At 31.1% G+C, this 21,550-nt stretch overlaps 5 protein-coding genes across 6 annotated transcripts in view; 4 read left to right on the top strand and 1 right to left on the bottom strand.

The window, feature by feature from the left end:
* The window catches only part of LOC139099458 (chymotrypsin-2-like), a 161,840-nt gene that overhangs the window by 101,426 nt on the left and 38,864 nt on the right, over nucleotides 1-21,550 (top strand). The gene's annotated exons all lie outside the window — the stretch shown is intronic.
* On the top strand, nucleotides 1,715-19,991 carry LOC139099281 (paired mesoderm homeobox protein 2B-like). The gene is made up of 4 exons (XM_070651702.1): nucleotides 1,715-2,039; nucleotides 5,440-5,636; nucleotides 16,974-17,217; nucleotides 18,952-19,991. Exons 1-4 carry the CDS (start codon nucleotides 1,721-1,723, stop codon nucleotides 19,281-19,283), a joined length of 1,092 nt encoding a protein of 363 aa, XP_070507803.1. The 5' UTR covers nucleotides 1,715-1,720; the 3' UTR covers nucleotides 19,284-19,991.
* LOC139099284 (uncharacterized) lies at nucleotides 10,167-11,360 on the top strand. Its single transcript, XM_070651705.1, has 2 exons — nucleotides 10,167-10,272; nucleotides 10,349-11,360. Coding segments are annotated over exons 1-2 (726 nt in total). The 5' UTR covers nucleotides 10,167-10,270; the 3' UTR covers nucleotides 11,073-11,360.
* On the top strand, nucleotides 12,898-13,814 carry LOC139099285 (uncharacterized). The gene is made up of 2 exons (XM_070651706.1): nucleotides 12,898-12,935; nucleotides 13,044-13,814. Coding segments are annotated over exons 1-2 (699 nt in total). The 5' UTR covers nucleotides 12,898-12,933; the 3' UTR covers nucleotides 13,741-13,814.
* LOC139099283 (leucine-rich repeat-containing protein 15-like) lies at nucleotides 14,129-15,138 on the bottom strand. Its single transcript, XM_070651704.1, has 2 exons — nucleotides 15,071-15,138; nucleotides 14,129-14,913 (listed from the first exon to the last, which is right to left on the bottom strand). Coding segments are annotated over exons 1-2 (759 nt in total). The 5' UTR covers nucleotides 15,073-15,138; the 3' UTR covers nucleotides 14,129-14,156.

Below are 21,550 nucleotides of genomic sequence, written 5' to 3'. Positions count from 1 at the left end.
AAAAAAAAAATATTTTTTCACATAACAAAAAAGGCAAACAATTGAGTTCACCATTGTTTATTGAATTAAGCTTATCATTTGATTTTTGATATTGCAAGCCATCGGGCGATTAAATTTCGGGGCCGACTGACTGACTGTAAGGAACAAAAAGTTCAAGATTTCTCCTTTAAGAAGAACCCGAGCGTGTGTGTCGAGAGCAAAAAAAAAGTTTCGCTTTTGAGACATTATTAAGTGCGATTGCATTCATAAACACAGACGGTTTACGGTTAATAAGATTAGAACGGATAATGATTAAATAATTGAATTTATAACAATTTTCTCTCTTTCTCGGTTTCTTGTGAAACTTTTTTTTTTGTTTTATTTCTTCGAGGATGAATTAAAGTTTATTTTAAAGTGAGGATTTTTAAACAACTGTGAATATTTTTTCTGAATCTTGGAATATTGGAGAGGAATGAATTATTGAAGATGTAATGAGATAAAGTGGTGAAAGTGGAAAAGTAAATTTGTGAAGTTAAACAAGAAAAAGTGAAAGGAATTATGAAATTAACTGCAACTGAGTTGGACAACTTTTAGAAATTTGTTAATAAAATTTAGCTTTTAAATTTGCAGATCAAAAAATGTTAAATTTATCATGTTTAAAAACAATTTAATAAAATAAATATAAAATAGGTTTTGGATTTTTATTAATTAAAACCTTGATTTTTAGAAGTCTAAAAGTGTTTTGAAAATGACAAATTAAAGAATAATGAATATAAAAAATAAAATAATTTTAAAATGAAACTCAAAAAACATGAGATTTAAACAAAAATTAATAAGAGAAACTTAAAAAAATCAGCTAAAACTGCACCAAACACTCGCTGATAAAATTTAAAAATTTAAAATCAATTATTTAACAAAAAAGTGTAAAAATAAACAATAATTGTGAAAATTGTGAACTCAGGCTTATTATAAAAGCAAAATACATAATATGGACATAGAATTGTAATAGAAAGTCTCTGTCAGGTTGCTGTTCCTAGTTTTACAACTACTATTAGCATTCCATCATTTGCAATCAACAATCAATCCACCTAAATAATCAAAATCATCCAAAATTTCAATTACTCCAAACCCATCAGATTCACTCCAAAATAAAAATTATTCAATTAAACAAATGAAATTTTCGCCCTCCAGAAAATAAATATTTACTTAACTAATTATCTCATCTGTTTAAAAATCAATCCAATAAATGAGTTCAAAACGTGATTAGAATTATTGATTGAAAATTACTGAATTAGAACAAAACTCGGACTGTAAATAAAAATTAATTATTGATGAGAAGTTTGTAAGCAATAATCTAAAAAAAAGATTTGTGAATAAAAATGAAAAGTATTGTGTAATATAAGTTAGTAACTACAATGTGCCGACTAACCCACCTTGCTATTTAGCAAGAGTGAAAAAAAGTTTCACAAAAAAGTTTGAATTTCATTCTAAATTGACTATGACTGCAAATTAGAAAAAGTATACAAATGTGAAAGTGCATTCTAAAAAAATAAGTAAACTCAACTAAGTATACAAATAAGTTATACGATAATTAAAAAAAAACGGAGAAGACTAAAAAACAATTAACTAGTTTTGTACTTAAATAGTATAATTAAATTGCTATATCCTTATAAATATCAAAAAACATCGAAATAAAAACTCAGTAATCTTTGAAAAAAAAAATCAAAAATATTTAAAAAAAATGGATTACTCATACTTAAATCAAGCCGCCGCAACATTCGACACAACCTGCCTTCAATCAGCAATGGATCCCAGTGGAATCAATATGCCATGTTCCTACGGCGATCTCACATCGTGTAATCAAATGTCACAAGCAGCATACCGATATACAGCTGCTGCTGCATCAATGGCTAGAAGTTATAATCCAGTGTCAGTTACTGGCGTTGGACCTGCGAATGCACTACATCATTCAGTACCACCGGGCACGCAGTGTTCGGTTATGGGATCGAGACAGGATGTTCATAGAGCTGGAATGTTTCCGTCGTCAATGAATTTGCAATGTAAGTACAATATATATAGTGAATTTTTGTGCTGATGAAACTAGAACCGTGCGATTTGTATTGCTTTGCTCGTTATTTAGATAAATTTGAGACTTCGCGTTCTGGTTCCAGTTTGGTTACTAAAATAAACAATTTTAGACAGTAGTCTGTATACATTTTACTATTTTTCTCACCAGAAATTCTTAACATTCATATTTTTTCACACTTTATAACCTAATCACCTCCTAAAACTTTCCATTCCTCCTTTTCATGCCTAACAGCAATTTATTCTGACATTTATTCACCACAAAATCCTTGCCTGTATTTACTTAAAATGTGATTTAATTGCCATAAATTGAAAGATAATTGCTTTCCTTTTCCATTCAATTAATGTTTTGTCTGTCTTAAAGCAGCAAAGTCTATTGTTATGAGAGTCAAAATCATCTTGATATTGCATGCATACCGACCAAAAAAGCCACAAACATTAATTCTCACTGACAGTGTAATACCTGGATGTATATGCATAAATATTATAGTTTATAATTTATTAATATGTGAAATAGAAAGTGTGAAAATGGATGGGAATAAATAGTTATGAAAGATGTGTTGTTAAGGATTAAATGCAGCATACGATCATATAACATTCATGTTAAAATTGTACAATGTGCAATTTACGGGTTTAGATAATTAATATGAAAATTATGATTGATACATTTGCAGAAATCCGAAACGATTCAGTCTGAACATTTCATTTTGTGTCCTTAACAGCACAAAAAAAGCAAAATCATGAAAACTTCATTCAGCTAAGAGTAAAATCCAATTCGTGCCAAATTCGATCCAAATTGCCTGGTCATAATAGTATCCAGTCAGCATACCAAATCATAATCTCCAAATTCCCCAATTCTTATGCAATCCATCTATGAACTCTTTATTATTTTCTTCCCCAAATCTCACTCCAAAATCTTCCAATCAACTCGATTTTTCCACTAGATAAAAATAAAATTTTCATCTCCACTCATAAATTTCAATTCAATTCTCTTTTTTTAATCCACACTCGCCATTTCTTGTTCGAGAATAAATTGCACCAAAACACAAATTTTTCACCTTTGATTTGTGATCTTTCCGCGAATTTTCAATTTCAAATGTGTTTTAATGCAGTTAACTGTGTTTTCAATGTTGCCATGTATTTCTATAAATGAAAATTTTCTTCATGCAATTGGGAAATTAATTGTTATTGCTTTTTATGATTCGAGTTGTGGAGTTAGGAGGTTGGAATATGGGATTGCACTGAAGTTCGAAATTTTTGATGATTTTTTTATATTCTTACCTCAAAAGTTTTATAGGTTCAAAATTGTGAAAATATTATTTTCAATATGGCATCTTATCTTCAAAAATGATAAATTTCATTCATATACTAATCCCTACACAATTACATCTCAACCCTTTTATACCCCATCCCTTACAATTTCCCACTTCAATCTACCTTTTTATGATCAAAAATCTCCAAATATTCAGTCAAACGATAAAAAAAGAAGCAAGAACATAAAAAATTTCATTTTCCATCGTAAAAATCTCATCAAATTCGCGTTGTATGTGTCGACATGTCGTTTTCTTCATTTCTGATACAAGTAATCGTATCAAGCTCATTTCAACGTAATCTTTTTACCATTTTGAACGTGCTGACATGCATGAGCTTTAAATAAACAAACAAACATGTAAGCAACATGGATGAGGATGTGAGTGTGTGCATATGCTTATGGTATGGATAGATTTGAAGTCGTAAAGTGATATCGAGAAAAGATGTGGATGGAAGAAAATTGAATTATATTCGTGAAGAAATTGAAAGGGTTGAGAAAGTTAGAAAAATGGAAACAAGACTTTATAAAAAAAAATTGAGGTTATGTTGATAAATTCATTCAACTTATTTAGGTTTGATTGCAAATTTCTGCTGAATTTTGAGGTTAGATTGCAAGTCTTGAAAAAACTATAAGTAAATATTCCAAATTCTTCAAAGTTTTATCTAAGAAAAGCTTGAGGTTCAATTGTAAAATTTGTCAGATTTTGAGGTTATAATGCCAATAAAAATATATCTTCTGAATATTCATCTTTAAACTCCTCCACTAACTTTTATTCCCTCTGACGAAAGCATCTTCTACATATTCTTATTATTTATCGACCATTTTATTCAATCCGAAAAAAGGACCCAGTCACCCACACACACACATTCACAACAAATTTTTTATGACCGTCAATTTTCTATTCTCAAATCCTTTTCAGCCTCCTTTTTTATTCATTCACCCCCCATTATATCGTTGCTGTCATAATTTTCCTCTTTATTTTCTTTTTGTTTTTCCGAGAAAGAGGAAAATGAAGGAAAATTCTTCCTTCCTTTTTTTATTGCCATTCATAATTTTTTTCCTTCTATTTAAAGAGCGATGAAAGCAAAAAGAGGGAAGGAAAAGCTTTAAAGACGTGAAAATTGCTGGCTTTAAAAATTAAATTTTGAATCTTTTTTTCTTCTTGCTTTGGAATCTGGAAAACTTCGAGACATGGAAAGTGTTTTGCTTGCTTTTGAATATTTTAAGAAAGGAATTAGTTGATGTACAGGAAAGAATTTTGAAAAGATGAAATTTTAATGTAGATTGTGAAAGTGAAGTTGGAGATGGAGATTGAAGTTAAGAATAGATTCCCTTTTGGGAAAGTGCTACTTAATGTTCTCATTAATGCAATGCAACGATGCATTTTCTTGTATCCATTGATGCTTTATTGCTCGAAAACATTAACTTTTCTCACAAAAAGATTGATTATTGCGCAATTTTTCAGATTTTTGATTTGAGACCTAAGAACTGAAATTATGTATAAATAATTTATAAAAATTTAAAGACAAAGCATACATTACAAAACACCAAAAAAAAAAAACTCCAACACAAGAAGAAGAAATAAGAAAAGTAAATTTATGGCACAATTTGTATTATAAATATGCACAATCAGATGGAATCAACAGTGGCATATTCTGGAATGAACGAAAAATTTCAGCAACAAACACAAAAGAAGAGAAAAAAAAATATTTTCACGCTGTCTGAAAATTTTTCTTGTTACTGTATTTTTTTGGATCCCTCCATTTCGAGAAAAATGGAAAGATGTAGACGAAAGTAGAAATTGATTTATAGGAAGTGGAAAAAAGTAAATTAGCTAATTAAAGAAATTGCTTCTTTTTTTCTTGGTTGTTTTCTCTTTTGTAAATTAAAGTTTTGAAATGAGAGGATTTTTAGGTTCATATCTGCATGTATCTTTATATTTTTAAGTACCCTAGGATGTTTCCTTTAAGAAGTACTTGAATTCCCAGCTAAATATACAAAATGCTCAACAAAACTGCAAAAAATTAAATATTTTCTAACCTATAAATTCTTTCTAATTACAGCTGGCCTTCCATACAAAGTCTACACAGGACATGACTCTGTGCTAAGTGAAAAACGTAAGCAGCGTCGAATACGAACAACATTTACATCAGCACAGTTAAAAGAGTTAGAACGAGCATTCCAAGAGACTCACTACCCGGACATTTATACGCGAGAGGAGATAGCAATGAAAATTGACTTGACTGAGGCGAGGGTTCAGGTGAGTCCATAAAAATTATTTCCATTTCCATTTTTCGACGAATAAAATTGCAAAAATTGAACTGAATTTCCTAGAGAGCAATAAAAAAATTTTTCCTCGATGTATCCAGTTTGGAATTGTGGTGAAAAATTATTGCTACGCGTGGTTTTTTTAGCTGCTGTGGTAATAAAAAATATTTTTTGTGCTCAATTACTGTTCTGTATGTGAAGTTTGAATGGACGAAGCACTACAAAAACGAAAATTGAAAACTGAAATATTTCTGTAGACACGAAATTTTGTGCTAAATTTTTGTAACTATAACATCAAAATTGTTCCGTAATTGCTGATGTATTGTCAAAATGTAACACATTTACCCATTAAATCTTGTAAATTTCATGTGCTTAACAATGAATTTCCTCAATTTAAAAAATATTTGGAAACAAATATTAAAAATTTTAGTCTACCAAAAATTCTCAACAAAATCAATTGATGGACCTTAAAATATTCACAACCTTCATTCAAGTCACAACAATTCTGCATCTAACACCTTCCTCTACCCAATTAGATAGACAATGCTCTGAAATTTTCTACAATCACGTCCATCCTTACTATTGTTGTGAATATCCTATTGCTGACACTAAAAAAACTAGCTCTGATCACTGTTATTATGAATGCATGAAAGATTACAACTTTTGCTGCCTCTACAATTGCATACATAAGGAATTTAAGGTATTTGACAATGGCATGGTGGGAGTTGAGGGAAGGTTGAGCCACTATGAGACAGATTATCAGAATAAGAAAGGAATGAAGGAAATATGGGACATGGTTGTGAGGAAGTCGATTGATACTTGTGAGAATTTAAGTAAGTTTGTTGAATCAAGAAACAGGGTTGCTTACATTGTTATTTATTGAGAACTTGTTGAGCACTAAATTAATTAAAACTATAATTTTCAGTAAAAGTGAAAACAAAACCAAAAGAAGACTGCAAAATGCCTGAATTTATCTACATGGTGTTTGCATGTCAACAGCATTTAAATTTTCTAAGTTGTCCAACTTTCAAAAACACATCAATTTGCCAGAAAACCTACGAACTAGTTAAAAATAATGACCAATGTGTACTAAGATATGAAAATGAGAAATTTATGAGACAAGAATTTTGGTTTATTGATGAAATTGTTGAAGAAAGTGATGCTTTGGACTGCATTATCTATCAATTGTTTTAATAACCTGTTTACCTTCTTATAAGCTCATGTATAAATCATCTGATAACAGCCGAAAAATCAGCAATCAACTCATGAATGAGAATCACCCCTACATACTAACAGCAACAAGACCAAGCAATTTCTGTTGACTTTTCTGCTTAACATTAAACAATAAATAAATAACAGAGACATCATATTCTTCCAATTTACGCATAGAAACAAGAACTGAGGGACGGGAATTGCCAATAGGGATAAATCAACATTCATCCTTGTTTAATTAACTAAAGAACCTTTCTAAAGAGCATTAAATGCTTCTTGTCACAAGATTATTACATCCTACATATATACGTGTATGTGTCTTTTTGTGAGATCACAAATTAAAAATAAACCGAGGGTTAGGAACTGCTGCATAAATTGTATTTCAATTTAACATATATAAACATTTACTTGTTCTCATCTCACCGCATGCAGTGAAAATATTGCAGAAAATAAAAACGGATGAAAAATTGAAAAAGACGAACAATTATAGGAGTTTGCACATAAAACGCATTTTATTGAAAATTTTCAAAATATTCCAAAAAATGTCAATTTGTAAATCTGCGCATTTATTTAAAAAAAATTAAAATATTTTAAGCAAAAAACTAAATTTTAAAGTTTTCAAAAATATAAAAAATTAAGAATGAAAAAAAAAATCATTTTAGAAATATAAAAAATATTAAATTCTAGACAATTTGCACAACGATTCTGCTCGCTTCCTTTAAATTCTCGCTATCTCCAAGTATATCATTGTCACAACAAGGCAAGTGCTATGTCATCCCAATAATCACTCTTCTGTTATTTTTAAACGACAAGTGAACAATTGTTCCTCAATCGAACATTAAAAAAATTATTATAAGCAAAAAAATTGTGACATTTGGCATTTATTTACATCGCTTTGTACACAACTCACGAGTTATTCATTCGCATGCGGTTCGCATGAGTGCACATGAATAGAAGATGTGACATCAACGCAGTGGTTTAATAGTTTTGAGCTATTAAACTATTTATTTTGAAGCTTGTTTAGGAGAAAATGGTAAATTGAATTAAATTGTTACTGAAAATGTGATAAGGAAATAAACTTTTTCGAATAAAAATGAATTTTTGGTATGTAATGATTTTTTAGTGATTTTTAAAGGGGATTTTAAAAAAATGTGTATAAGATTTATAATATTCGAAGATATAATAAAAATCTAGTTTGAAAACAGCTCTTGCTCAGCAATTTAAAGAAGAATTTTTAGACAATAGCTTGCCGCATGTTAAATAATCTCCCTGAAAAACAGCACAAGACAATAAAAATAAACGAATATACTTTTTACATTAAAGTACGTCATTTTCTTCCTCGTTAAAGCTCTAAATAGTCTCGATTTGTCTCTTTATACTTTTTTTGCGCATGTATCTATATTGTGACAATTTTTTTCGATTTCCTTATGCAAAATTTTTCAGTAAAATCTAATATTGAAAAAAAATTCTATGTCATATTGTATCTCATGCTGTCTATTTTAGAGATGTTAACATAATTACCCCAATACTTTAGTATTTGTGATTTTTTGAACTAGGACGTTGGAAGTACGGCCCTGCATCATTATTGACCTTCTCTTTGAATCGATTAGTTTATATTAGTCAACGTTTAACCGTACGGTTGCGTCTCAATTTTGTCGCAGTCAAAAATCTTTCATTTCCTCCTGTTTTCTTCCCTGAACTTTTCCCCCTTTTATATTTTTTTTAGCAGCAACAACAAATATTTTTTGATGAATTAAATCACTTGAATAAATGACAAGCAGAATACGAAGGAAACTCCAAACATTCCGGAGCGTGCTGCTTGCGGTGGCCAAAAAGAGCAAAAAAATTCAACGTGAGGAACGTCGTTTCAGGAATGATGAATGTCTCTCGACATGAAAATTTATGTTCGTGTAACATATGGGGATCCTAATGAATGAGTAAAATTTTTATTTTCTTCTTTTTTTCTCTCTGTTTTAGCTGCAAATGGTTTTGTATGTGTGTTTTTTCTGATGGCAGGAAAAAGTTAATGGAATACGTTAAAGTAAGGGTTGGGGGGGCTGTAAAGGATGAAGATGAAGTTGATTTTGTGACATCCCTTTGGGAAGATTTTGTGAGAATTACGGTTACGGTAACTGAAGAGTGTAAAATTATTTCAAACGTGAATGCTTTGCAGTAGTGACTTTGGGGTAGGTGCGCACAGCTATCAGTCAAGGAAATAATTCAAGTGACCAGATCATCTGCTTTAAATGCACAAAATTACCCAATCTCTTTGTAATTATGATAAACAGTGAATCATTAATAATTGTGACTTCTATTTTAAGTTTTTAAGTGCAAATTTTTCTTATCATGTCGATTTGGCTTATAATAAAGACACAACAATAAGTGAATTTCATCAATATCAATTGGAATTTGAGTGAATTATCAAATAAATTGTTTAATGGACTTTATTACTTTAACAATCGCACACATTTTTCAATCTCCTTCATCATTGCAGCTAAAACATCTATATTTTTCGTGAAAACTTTATCTACTTTTTGCGATCTATGTAAAAAAATCAACATATCCTCCTCCATTGCAATTTATCTGTAAGGCCAGCGTAGTAAGTAAGAGATTAAAATTGAAGTTCGCTACGTAAAACACACATGAAAATACCTAAAAATACAAAAATGACACACTCAACCTGAATTGAGTCTCGCATTATTTTTGTGATCTCAACGAATATCTTATCAGACAATTTTTTCTATGATTTGTAACTAGATTAATAGCAGATTTTCTTAATACTAACAGAAAAAGAGAAAATGAAATCATTTTAAACTGGTGTCGAGATTTCATTATCTGAGGTCGTTGGAATTAAAGGATAAATATTATTGTGGTCGATTCTTTGGAATGTCAAGTGAACTTATAGTGGCTTTGCTTTGTTTTCATCGAAAACTCAAATAGAGACTAAATTTTTTTGGGTCGCTAGTAACGACAGCTTTTTCATTTTTAAAATGCCTAATTATAAATTAAGCAGTATAAGCGAATTTAGGATTCTATTTGAAAAAAGAATATTAAAGTTTTACCTACCGGACTATCACAATATTATAAAAGGCCGTAATGTGTTCGGTACTGATAAATTAAAGCTTCAAATGCGTCAAAATGAGGCCATGAATCACAACGACAAAAATATGAAGCACAAATATTTAAAAATATTTTACTAATTTGATCTTTCAATAATCAATGACGTAAAAATTCGATGATTTTTTTGCGATGTCTTTCAATTGGCACTTAATCAATATCTTAAAAGATTAGATTTGCAATTGTTATAAAAGCTTATGGCGAATTTGAGTGCGAATCAGTCTTAAAGTATTAATTTTCTTTATTAGACATCTGAAAAATTAACGAACTTGTATTGGTGAAGTGAAATAATTGAAAATGTGAGAATTAAAATTAAATTATTATTTTCAAAAATTCAGAATTTTCCATAAAATAATCGATTTTTGAACTCTTCAGGAATAAAGCTAAAATTCTCATCCTTCTCCTTGCCATATCGGCATCAACCAACGCAATCGACGTCAACTGTAATTTCATGAAAGCCGTCTTTGGTGGTTCTAATATCCTGACATGCTTTGCAAATAAAGTTGAAGAGTCCATCAATTCACCAGAACCAGATGAAATCAATATTGTAAACAAATGTGACTTGCCTGACAATACGACTTTAGAAGATGTTGAAGGAATTTATTCAAAAGGCATCGAATGGCCAAGATTCCCAATTAATTTGTGGAAGAAACTTCCAAAATTGAAGGCAATTGAAATGGACGGTGCAGGACTTGAAAATTTGAGAAGCACATACTTTTTTAATTTGACTGGTCTTGTTCATCTCGGTTTCCCAAGAAACAAGTTCACTCAACTTCAAGGACGTTTGTTCCGTCACTGCCCAGGTCTTAAATGGATTCGATTTAACGACAATCCAGATCTAGTTAATATTGGATTTAATTTATTTGGTAATCTGCCATATCTTAAGGAAATTAACTTTGGCGGAATTGGATGTGGTGAGCCTGATGATACAATGAAATCGACTGATTCAAGCATGTTTTCAAAAATTGCATCAAGATTCTTGAGAGCTTGTCCACCTGATGAGGAGGATTTGGCTGATGATATGGAAAATATGGAATGTACATTCAAAACTGACACTGAATCTGAATCGAAGCCAAAGGGTTCAAAGGAACAATCATAAATTTTTGTGACAAGAAAGATGTAGTTTAGAAACAGACAAAGGTAGACGGATTTTTTTTGTTGTAGTTTAATTCCATTTTTCACAATATATTGAAAAAAATTATTACTCAAATAGTACTGTGTATAAAAATGTATATTCATCCTAAAAGAGGCATGCAACTAATCATATATTTGAATAATTCAAATAGTATTTTATTTGAAAATAATTGTATAACAATTAAATTTTTCATAAATTTGCACTTCTTTATCCACCTTTAAGATCAATAAATTTCCATAAACCCACATAATATCTTAAATTGTTTGACCTTTTTAAGCTTTCATTTTCACAGTCACAACCTTATCATCATAACAACCTTCCGCTCAAGCTCTTATCTCATTCCTTAAGTGCTAAAATGACGAATATTTACTGCGAATTGTGTTTCTTATCAGCTTCATCCCTTCTTATCGCACCTCATGTCACATTTTTTGTTCATAATATGAACGCATTATATATGTATTACTTTATATATAACGCTTTTGTTTACTATTTGATGAAATTTATTTTATTTCGCGGTCAATTTCATGGTCTGGTTTGTGATTAATTTTATCTTTGGATCATGGTTGTTGTAACATATTTTGTTTTTAATAAGAAGGTTCGGCTAATTAAAAACTAATATACCAAAATAAAAGGTTTCGTCTTAACTTTGTCATTTTCTCGAAATTTCTTATCTAACTGTCCATCAAATGAATAAATGACAAACAAAATTTTATTTTTGAAACAAATATTTTTCTTTTGTTTATTTTTATAAAATTTTAACAATAGTTTTATTCGCTTGATGAGCTTGACTTGCTTTCCTTAGATGTATCAAAATCACATTGCATTCCATCCAAATCATCAGTCAAATCATCTTCATCTGGTGGACATGCTCGCATCAATCGTGATGCAATTCTTGAAAAATCACCAGTTCCACTGAGAATTTTGCCTGCTCCACATCCGATTCCATCAAAATCGACCTCACGAAGGTTTGGTAAGTTACCAAAAATGTTAAAGCCAATATTGATGATGAAAATATTTCCATGAAATCTGATTGTGCGAAGATTTCTTGTGAATCTGAACAGACGTCCTTGTAGACGAACAAATCTGTTCCTTTGCATGCTTACATGAACCAAAAGATTTAAATTTATGAAATGTGTGCTTCTGATTGACCTAAGTCCTGCATTATCAAATTCAATGGCTCTCAATCGTGGAAACTGTTTGTATAAATTAATTGGGAATCTCGGCCACTGGACATTTCTTGAGAAAATTCCTTCAACATCTGAAATGATGCTGCCCGATGGTAAATCACCAGGATTGACAATTGTAATTTCATCTGGATTTGCACATCCGATTGATTCTCTGACAGCTTCAACGAAGCATGTAAGGATATTTGAGCCACCAAAGACAGCTCTCATAAAGTTACAGCGAACGTCTATAGCGTTTGTTGAGGCTGTAAATGCGATGATTAGAAGAAAAATTGACAGCTTCTTCATTTTTCCTATGTTTTTATTATTGGAACAAATTTGAACTTTCTAAAATTTTAACGCCTTTAAACTGATACCTTAAAATATTTTGCAAAACCTTTTATAGCATTTTTCTGCAATGTCATATAAATTTTTGCGTCAGTCCAATAAATATTGAGAATCTTATCAACAAAAATCTTAAAAGATTTGCAAAATGATAAGTTTTGCTGAATTTGCTACTCGGATAAGATCTTAAATTTTCATTGGATTGACGCAAATGTTGATTTGATGTTGCAAAATTTTTCTATAAAAGAATGTGCAAAAATTTCAAATAATTTAGTATTTAATTGACAATTGGTGAAAAGTTTAGTAAAGGTCTCAAAATGTAAGAATTTTATCAATATATTAAAGACAGGGGAGTCGACAGCCCCTCAATTTTTAACTCTGCCAATAATTTAACTAAATAAATTAATAAATAAATTTCAAATTACAGGAAGAAACTATCAATTTTACTTCTACTCGTCGCATTTACTGCCTCAACAAATGCAATTGATGTCCGCTGTAATTTCATGAGAGCCGTCTTTGGAGGTTCAAACATCCTCACATGTTTCGTTGAAAGTGTTTTTGATTCATGGATTGGATCTGAAGAGATGAATATTGTTAATTTGTGTGACCTTCCGGCCAATACAACTATTTCAGATGTTGAAGGTATTTTTTCAAGGAACGTGCAATGGCCGAGATTCCCAATTAATTTATATAAGAAATTTCCACGGTTGAGAGCCATTGAGTTTGATAATGCAGGACTTAGGTCAATCAGAAGCACTCATTTCATAAATTTGAATCTTTTGGTTCATGTAAGCATGCAAAGGAACAGATTCGTTCGTCTACAAGGACGTCTGTTCAGATTCACAAGAAATCTCCGCACGATCAGATTTCATGGAAATATTTTCATCATCAATATTGGCTTTAACATTTTTGGTAACTTACCAAACCTTCGTGAGGTCGATTTTGATGGAATCGGATGTGGAGCAGGCAAAATTCTCAGTGGAACTGGTGATTTTTCAAGAATTGCATCACGATTGATGCGAGCATGTCCACCAGATGAAGATGATTTGACTGATGATTTGGATGGAATGCAATGTGATTTTGATACATCTAAGGAAAGCAAGTCAAGCTCATCAAGTGAATAAAATTATTTTAGCCAGGGTTTTTAATATTTGACTTGAATAAAAAATAATTTAAGAAATATGTTTTCAAAACAGCAGTATTTTGAATGTTATTGTTATTTTTAAAAGTGACGCATGCTTTGAACTTTATCAATATCTTAAATCTAATCTAAAAAATGTGATTTGTTATCAAGTGTTCAAAATCCAATTTAATTCCATTTATTGATTGAGGTTATAATAAGGGATGTCTTTGTCGGTATAAATGATCTTTTGGGTACAACTGAACTGAGGAAGTTATCCGAAATAGATATCAAGCCAGAGTCTGGCTTGATTCCCGGATTTTGGATCGATATTAAGATATTAAGCTTCAATTATTTCGTCAAAAATACAACTTTATTTTCATTTATTATTCAAAATTCTCAAGTCAAAACAAAAGTCACTTATTCTTGGTCAATGTCTCTCCATCCAACAAATTCATCAGCACCAATTCTCTTTGACTTGCTTTCACGGCTATTTTTGCGTCTTGAGTGTGATGTCTCTTCATTTTTGTATGTACATTCGCTGTTTTCGGTGTCTCTGATGAAATCTTCTTTTGTTGGTGGACATCCAGTTGCCAAGCCATACATGATGCTGAAAACAGCATTTTGATCAAACATTGCATTGCTGCTAATACATCCATTGCCAGCAAGGAAAATTCCTTGAAGATTACGCAACACTTTTAAGACATTAAGGCCAGCATTTGAGATTTGATTGCCATGGAGGTATACCCATTGAAGATTGACGGTGAATCTGAACATATTACCAGGAAGGTTACGAATGCGGTTACGTGGAACAGCAAAATGAAGCAAGTTTGTCAACCTTTCAAGCATTGAACTTCTAAGACTGATGAGGTTGCAATTGTCACATTCGAGACCTCTCAAATTTGGGAATTTCCAACCAATATCAAGTGGAAGATTTGTGACATTTTGATTACGTATAAACAGTCCCCAGACATCACTGTTGTTAAATGGACATGGATGCATGCCGTCATTTTCAATTTCCAAGACTTCTTCGTCAACGTTGTCAATGACATTTCCTAAGCATGTGTAGGCATTACCAAATGTCCATGTCATATTTTGGAAGTCACATCGGATTCTTAAGGCATTCGATGATGCCGAAAATGTAGCAATGATGAGGAGGGTACAGATGAGTTTATACCTGAATTAATAAGAGAAGAATAAATTGATTTTAAGAATTTTCAACTGAACTTTTAAATACGCAACAATTAAGACAAGTCAGGGGCGTATTCAAAGACGGGGTAAGGAGGGAAAAGAATTCCAAAACACCCCATAAGTATCCAAATTGATTTGATTACATTTTTAACTTTTACTGTCACTTTTTCACACAAGTTTTTAGTTATTTTACTATTTTGCAACTTATTCCAAACGAAACTAACAAAAATTTTTAAATTGAATTTCTTTATATATTTGCTCTAATCTATATCTAGCTTTATTTTTATCAAACTAATTTTAAAACTATCATAATTTAATTATTAAACTATTAGGCACTTATTTATGACTATAATTCTTTGATAAAAAATCAAATAGTTTCTTGCGCAAACTACAAATGTTGACAATCTTATCATCATTCTAGGAATTAATAGGATTTGATATTGATCGATAAGATAATTTAACAAGATTATTATTTAAAAAAGTGCTTTGTTTATATCCGGAATCAATTTTTTTGAGCGAATGACGTCAGAATTTGACTTGTTCAACAATTTTTCATGCAGTCACTTTAATTTTTCACTTGCTCATTGAATCTTTCCTCTCCGAACATTAATAAAAGCAAGCATGAAAAATTAACACATTCAAAAAATCCTTTTCACACTTCCGTGCACTTCTGCATCTCCCTCTTGCTAATACAAACTAGTTTCAAGTCCCTCACTTCTTTATTATTCTTCAATTTAGCTCATTTATTTATTGTTTGCTGTAGTTTGTTATTGTTGTTGCGATGTCTGTTAATATTTCTTACACCCCTTAATCTTTGCTGTCATAAATGAGATAGAAACAAAGTGTGAATGGGTTTTGTTGTTGTTTTTTCTTCGAGCGAAATGCGAGGTTAATTTTTTTTTGTTTGCAGAAATACAACAAGAATTTCCATTGCATGATGCAGTGGTTATCAATCTTTAAAATATGAACACACTTAGTAATGTTGACCTTTTTTTTGAAGCAAGTTAAGAACCTAAAATTTTGTATGTTAGATCAGTGGAGGAAACCTGTGTGCCGCACAAAAATTTTTGGAAATACCAATAACCATTTTATGATTTCCGTCCAGACTTAACACCAAGGTGCGTCACGAAAAATAAAAGGTTGCACACTCCTGATATAGATATAGATTCTGAAGAAGCACTGGCATGATACAACGCAAAAAGTCACAAAACATCAGCCAAAGCTAGGGAACAAAGACAAAATAAAATGATAAAGACATTACAATTCACTTTATTCGTTTAGCATTTATTTCAAGGATTATCGACGGGGTTGTAAAATTAGACAGATGGCTACGGCAATGAATGTCAAGCTGAAACATTGAATGGAATTAAATTGAATTAAAATTTAATGGTGGATTCTGATACATTATCGGAAATGAATTTTAATGTATTAATTAACTTGTAATTGATAATGTGTTTGGGGTGTGGAATCTGTGTCAAATTTTGACTTATTCTTGCCAGTCATGTTAATTTTAATCATCTTTTTTAATTCATTAATTTTACTTCTAATCAACCCAACTAAATTAAAATAAATCGTCAAAAATTTGATAAAAATTCATCAAAAATCACCTCACTTAATCTCATTCAGCAACTAAAATGTAAATTAATTGACTCGTCACAGTCACAAAAACAATTCGCATGAATAAATCTCTCCATTCTACCGCATACAGACAGTCAGTTGATGTCATTTAGTGTCAGATCTTATTAAAAAATTCACCATTGTGAATGCAGAAATGCACAAAAAATATTTATGCATAGGTTGATGCACTCGAAGTTGTACAGAAAAAAAAATTGGGATGAAAAGTAAAAAAAATGGTGAATTTTGAAATCCAATTAAGCAAAATGCATCGATGCGCTTTCTGGCACCTCCATTTGCATCAAATATGCCAAATTTAATTAAATTTCAATTCCCTTTTTGCAATACGTCTATTCGTATGTTGCATTATATGACATTTTATGGACTTGCATCTCTAAAATCAATTTTTTTTTATTATATCTTTTATTTCAGGTGTGGTTCCAAAATCGACGAGCAAAATTTCGCAAGCAAGAGCGTTTGGCTCAACAAAAAGTTACAAATAGCAATTCATCATCAAATGGCGATGGCGTCTTATCAACACATGTAAAAAGTGAAGGAAAGTCATCGTCAAAAGATATAAAACATCCGCCCGGTTCACCATTGTCGAACGTCTCAACGACGCCAAATTCCAGTGCATCGTCACATCAATCGAACAGTGATATTAAACCAATCAATGGTAATTAGTGAAATTAAATTTTACTTTTTTTTATGCATTTAGGGGGGTATGGGGCTGATGGAAATTGAATGGCATTGCACGTACAACATGGCTACTGGCAAAAAATAATAATGTTTAGATGAGGGGAGAGATTGAAGAAATTTGAGGAAGAAAATTGATTTTTCAGAGAAAAGTTTTATCTTCATTTTGTGTGTTCTTTTTGGTTATTTATTTTATTTTATTTCTACTGATTTCTATAGCTTTAATTTATCACTTAAAGTAGGTTTAAGGGTTGACTTTCTGATACAGTAGTGGAATTGTGTGAGTTTAGTTAAGTTATCGTTAAGTTAAGTTTTTGAGAGGCATAGCAAAGCTCAATTACGCTCCGGGTTAAAAGTTAAAGCCTGCAGTAATGCTTCATTTTTGTCATACTCGTTATGACTCTGCACTTTGGGAGCTGTTCACTTAAGACCAAATATACATAACGAATGACGTTTTTTTGCGTAGCGTAATAAGCGAACAATCCCTGGTCTAAATTTCATAAAAGCCTACATCCATTCAGAAGCAAACACTCACATCTCCCGCAGTCTGCCACATAGTATTCCTCATTCATAATAGAACACAACTATACCTTCCCCACCTCCCTGATTCATGTTTGTGTCATGCCAATCGTAGAGCAATGTGAAAATCAGTTTTAATTAGATTAACATTCATTTGGGAATGAAAATTTTTTATGGTGGATGGAGGAAATGTAGAAAATAAAATGGAATGAAAAATAAAATATTTTTTTTGTGTATATTAGTGTTTGTGAGGGGAAAGAGGACTGCTAAAACTTAGAAAATTGATATTAATTTAGTAAGATTCAAGATCGACGCAGGAGCAGCCAAAAAATGTTTTGCCTTGCTTTCGTATAGCAAAAAATTCTATTTTTGCAGCAACAAAAAAAAGAAAAAACTGACTGCTGTGCATGTTCGAATATAGACTCAATTTTGATTCAGAAATTCATAAATCATAAAAATTGTTCTTACAATATAAATCTAATGTCTAAATGCCAGCATATGAGCTCATATTTACTTCTTTTATTTTCACTCAACCAAAAGTTTATCTTTATTCCATTCCATTGTCCATATTCACACCAACACAAAGACAATAGAAGAGATGAAAAATGGAATCGAATCGAAGCAGCAATATGCTCTGAATTATTAAAGTCATTCCAAAATTGATGCCAATTCGGAGAAAATTTTCTTCTTTTTTGTGCCTCATTCCGTTTGTGAAAAATTATTGATCATCATCGATATTGACTTGTTGTGTTGCTTTTATTTTTATTGATATGTATGAAGGATGGAGAAACGGAAAGGAAGTTAGTTAATGGATGACTTTCGATTGCGACTGAATGATAAAAATTTACATTGACTTGAATTATGTTTTTTTAATTATGAGGAAAATTATTAGGGGATATTAGATTAGAATTAGGCTTTCATTAGAAGGAAGTGAGGATAAAATAGATCAGTTCATATAAATAGGCTGGTCAGATTATTCAGAGACGTATTCAGAAGGGGTATTAAGGGTCAAATTCCTCCTCAAGACAATCTTAATTGACTAAAAAAATTATCTATTTTTTTTCTCTTTATTTTCATGAAAACCGACTATCACTGTCATTAACTCACAACCAATAACCATCAATTTGAACTTGAAAATTGAATCAAAATCAATGAAATCTACAAACGCATCTGTCAACACTTTCATATCCAACAGGCAAACTATCATCCGATGCCGACATCCTAAATTCATCAAACAACAACAACATTCACAAGTGGCCGAGCTCCTGCACAAGTCTCCTCCAAAACTCAATAAATTGTGCATCAAACAACAACTCGCAATCAAGCAACAACAATAACAATAACAATAGTCTAAAGTCATCAACTCATCTGACATTGAATCACAATATGCAGTCGCATCATCATGCATTGACGTCTGCACTATCATCACCGTTTAGTTCACTGCTTGGCGCGAGTTCCGGTGCTGGATATTTACTCGATCCACTCGGTAATCTGCAAAAATCGGCTGCGTCAAATCACTTGTTCTAATTGAGGATGAAAATGGGGGTAGATGGAGAATGGAAGTGAATTTTATGGTGGATATTTTCGGTGCGAGATAAATTGCAGTGTCATGGCTGTAAACGATGAGAAATGAATTTCTTTGTAAAGTAATAAATTAAGTGGAAGAACTTTTTTTTCATTTATTGTGCTTACGCGTGGATGAGAAATTTTTGAATAGATGACATGATGAGTTAGAAATTTGGACAGCATTTTTTGATACATGTTTGGTATGAAAAGATATGATTTTGGTATAGTTCATGCACACCTGGTTTGCAAATTCGATTTGAAAATGACTTAGAATAGACAAAAAGCGAGAATTTAAGTTAGGGTCGTTCAATTATTACGTAAAGCGTAAAATTGAAACAAAAGTCCATCTTTTCTACGCCTTGTGACCTCCAGGTATAGCACATTCTACCATACCGTTGGCATATCTTTATCGAACCAAACCTACATCAGAGAAATTAGTCACTCTTGTATATTATGATGATGATGGATGCTTATTTGGTGGGTTTTTTAAACCTCTCTCAATAAATCCATGTGAAAATTATTGTACAATATTTAGACAAAATACAAAAAATTGAACATATTAAATAATTACTCCGTTAAAAGAAATGCCACGAAATCAGAAACTGTATATTTTATAAAATATTGAATTTTTGACAAAGATAAAATTTAAGATTTTAGATCTAAGTATATTTAATGAAGCTTAATGATAAAATTCAGACTGTATAAATTGAAACTTAATGTATACTCTTAACATACAGTGAATAGATTAAATAATGATAGAAATCAGAACTAGTATGTTGTTCAAATGCATCTCATGAGGACAATTGTTTGACAGAATTAGATCTAAAAGAATAAGTCCTCAATTAATGCTCAAATGACTCAAAAAGTCACAATCTTAGCTCAGTCGCCAGCCATATTCCTAGGATTGATCCGAGCATTTGTCTTTGGAATCAAACATTTACATTATAAACAGTTATATATGGACATCATAGATATTCTTTTAATATCTCAAAAAACATACTTCAAAGTATGTTACATGCCTTTTGCTACATTATGATTTCAAGAATGTGAATGTACACAATATTCCCACCTACGTACAAAAGTTCCACTACTCCACAAAGAATTTACTACAATATCCTGTCATAATTACGTGTATATTTCAGTTGAATACAAGAAAAAGCACACATTAAATAAAAAGCAAAACGGCAATTTAGAAAATTATCTCAATCCTCATAATTTGTCCAACAAGCACTTTATATTAATCACGGTCAAGTCTGCCAATTAGCAACAGCAGTAGCAGCTTCAATGAGAAGCATAAAAAAATTAAAAAAACGTCCATCAAACAACGATGATGAATAAAGCGATGCTAATGATGATGATTAATTGATGTTATACGGGATGGAATATGAAGCATGAAGCACAGAAAGTCTATATGAAATTTTTATTATGCATATGATTGAAAGACATGAAAATGAGGGAAAGCATGTTGATGTATACGAGATATATTATCATAATGATTTTGACGACGACACAGGCTTTTTTTATGTGCAGCTGAGGCTGCTTAATTATGAGATGGATCTTTTTTGCTACTATGGAATTTTTATACATGATGTGTTAAGGCACAAGAGACATCGAGGTTTTGAGGGAGATTAGGTATAAATTTTCAATTATAATTTCAAATTTGCTGAAAATTTCTGCAGCAGAGTGATGCGACAAAATTCATTTTTAAGTGAATATGGGCCGAATTTAACAGTCACATAGCCGTCTAATTTCTTAAGAAACATTAGTAATGTTTAATTTTCCATATAAAGATCATCTTGCTCTCGAATATTGAAAAACATAAAATTACAAGTCAACAAAATGGATGATGCTTGAATGTGTCCAAATCTTGATTGTAAATAGCTGCAAATAATAGAAATAATGTGAAAAGACTTTATATATTTTGAGTTAATTAAAGATGTATCATGTCTGGTTCACAAAATTTGTAAAGAACCTGAAATAGACCTATATAATCTATTCTAAGTTCCTCTCTTTCTCGAGTTCTCAGTTTTCGCCCCCCTTTGTTTTCGATAATCGAATCACTAAGACTCTATTCCATGAGTACTAGATCGTTCCACAGAACTCGAATTTTGACTCATCATATATTACCTACAAGATGCGATCTTGCTAAATAACTCAAAATATAAAAATGTCGTCACAGAAGAATATCGCCATAAAAATTTAAGAAATTATCTAAATAAGTCCATAAA

The sequence above is a fragment of the Chironomus tepperi genome, unplaced genomic scaffold (assembly GCF_022539635.2).
Source record: "Chironomus tepperi strain 1889 unplaced genomic scaffold, CSIRO-AGI_Ctep_v1 contig_467, whole genome shotgun sequence".
In the NCBI taxonomy this organism is placed as follows: Eukaryota; Metazoa; Arthropoda; class Insecta; order Diptera; family Chironomidae; genus Chironomus; species Chironomus tepperi.
The sequence above is the reverse complement of the archived record's forward strand: the minus strand, read 5'-3'. Positions and strand labels throughout refer to the sequence as shown.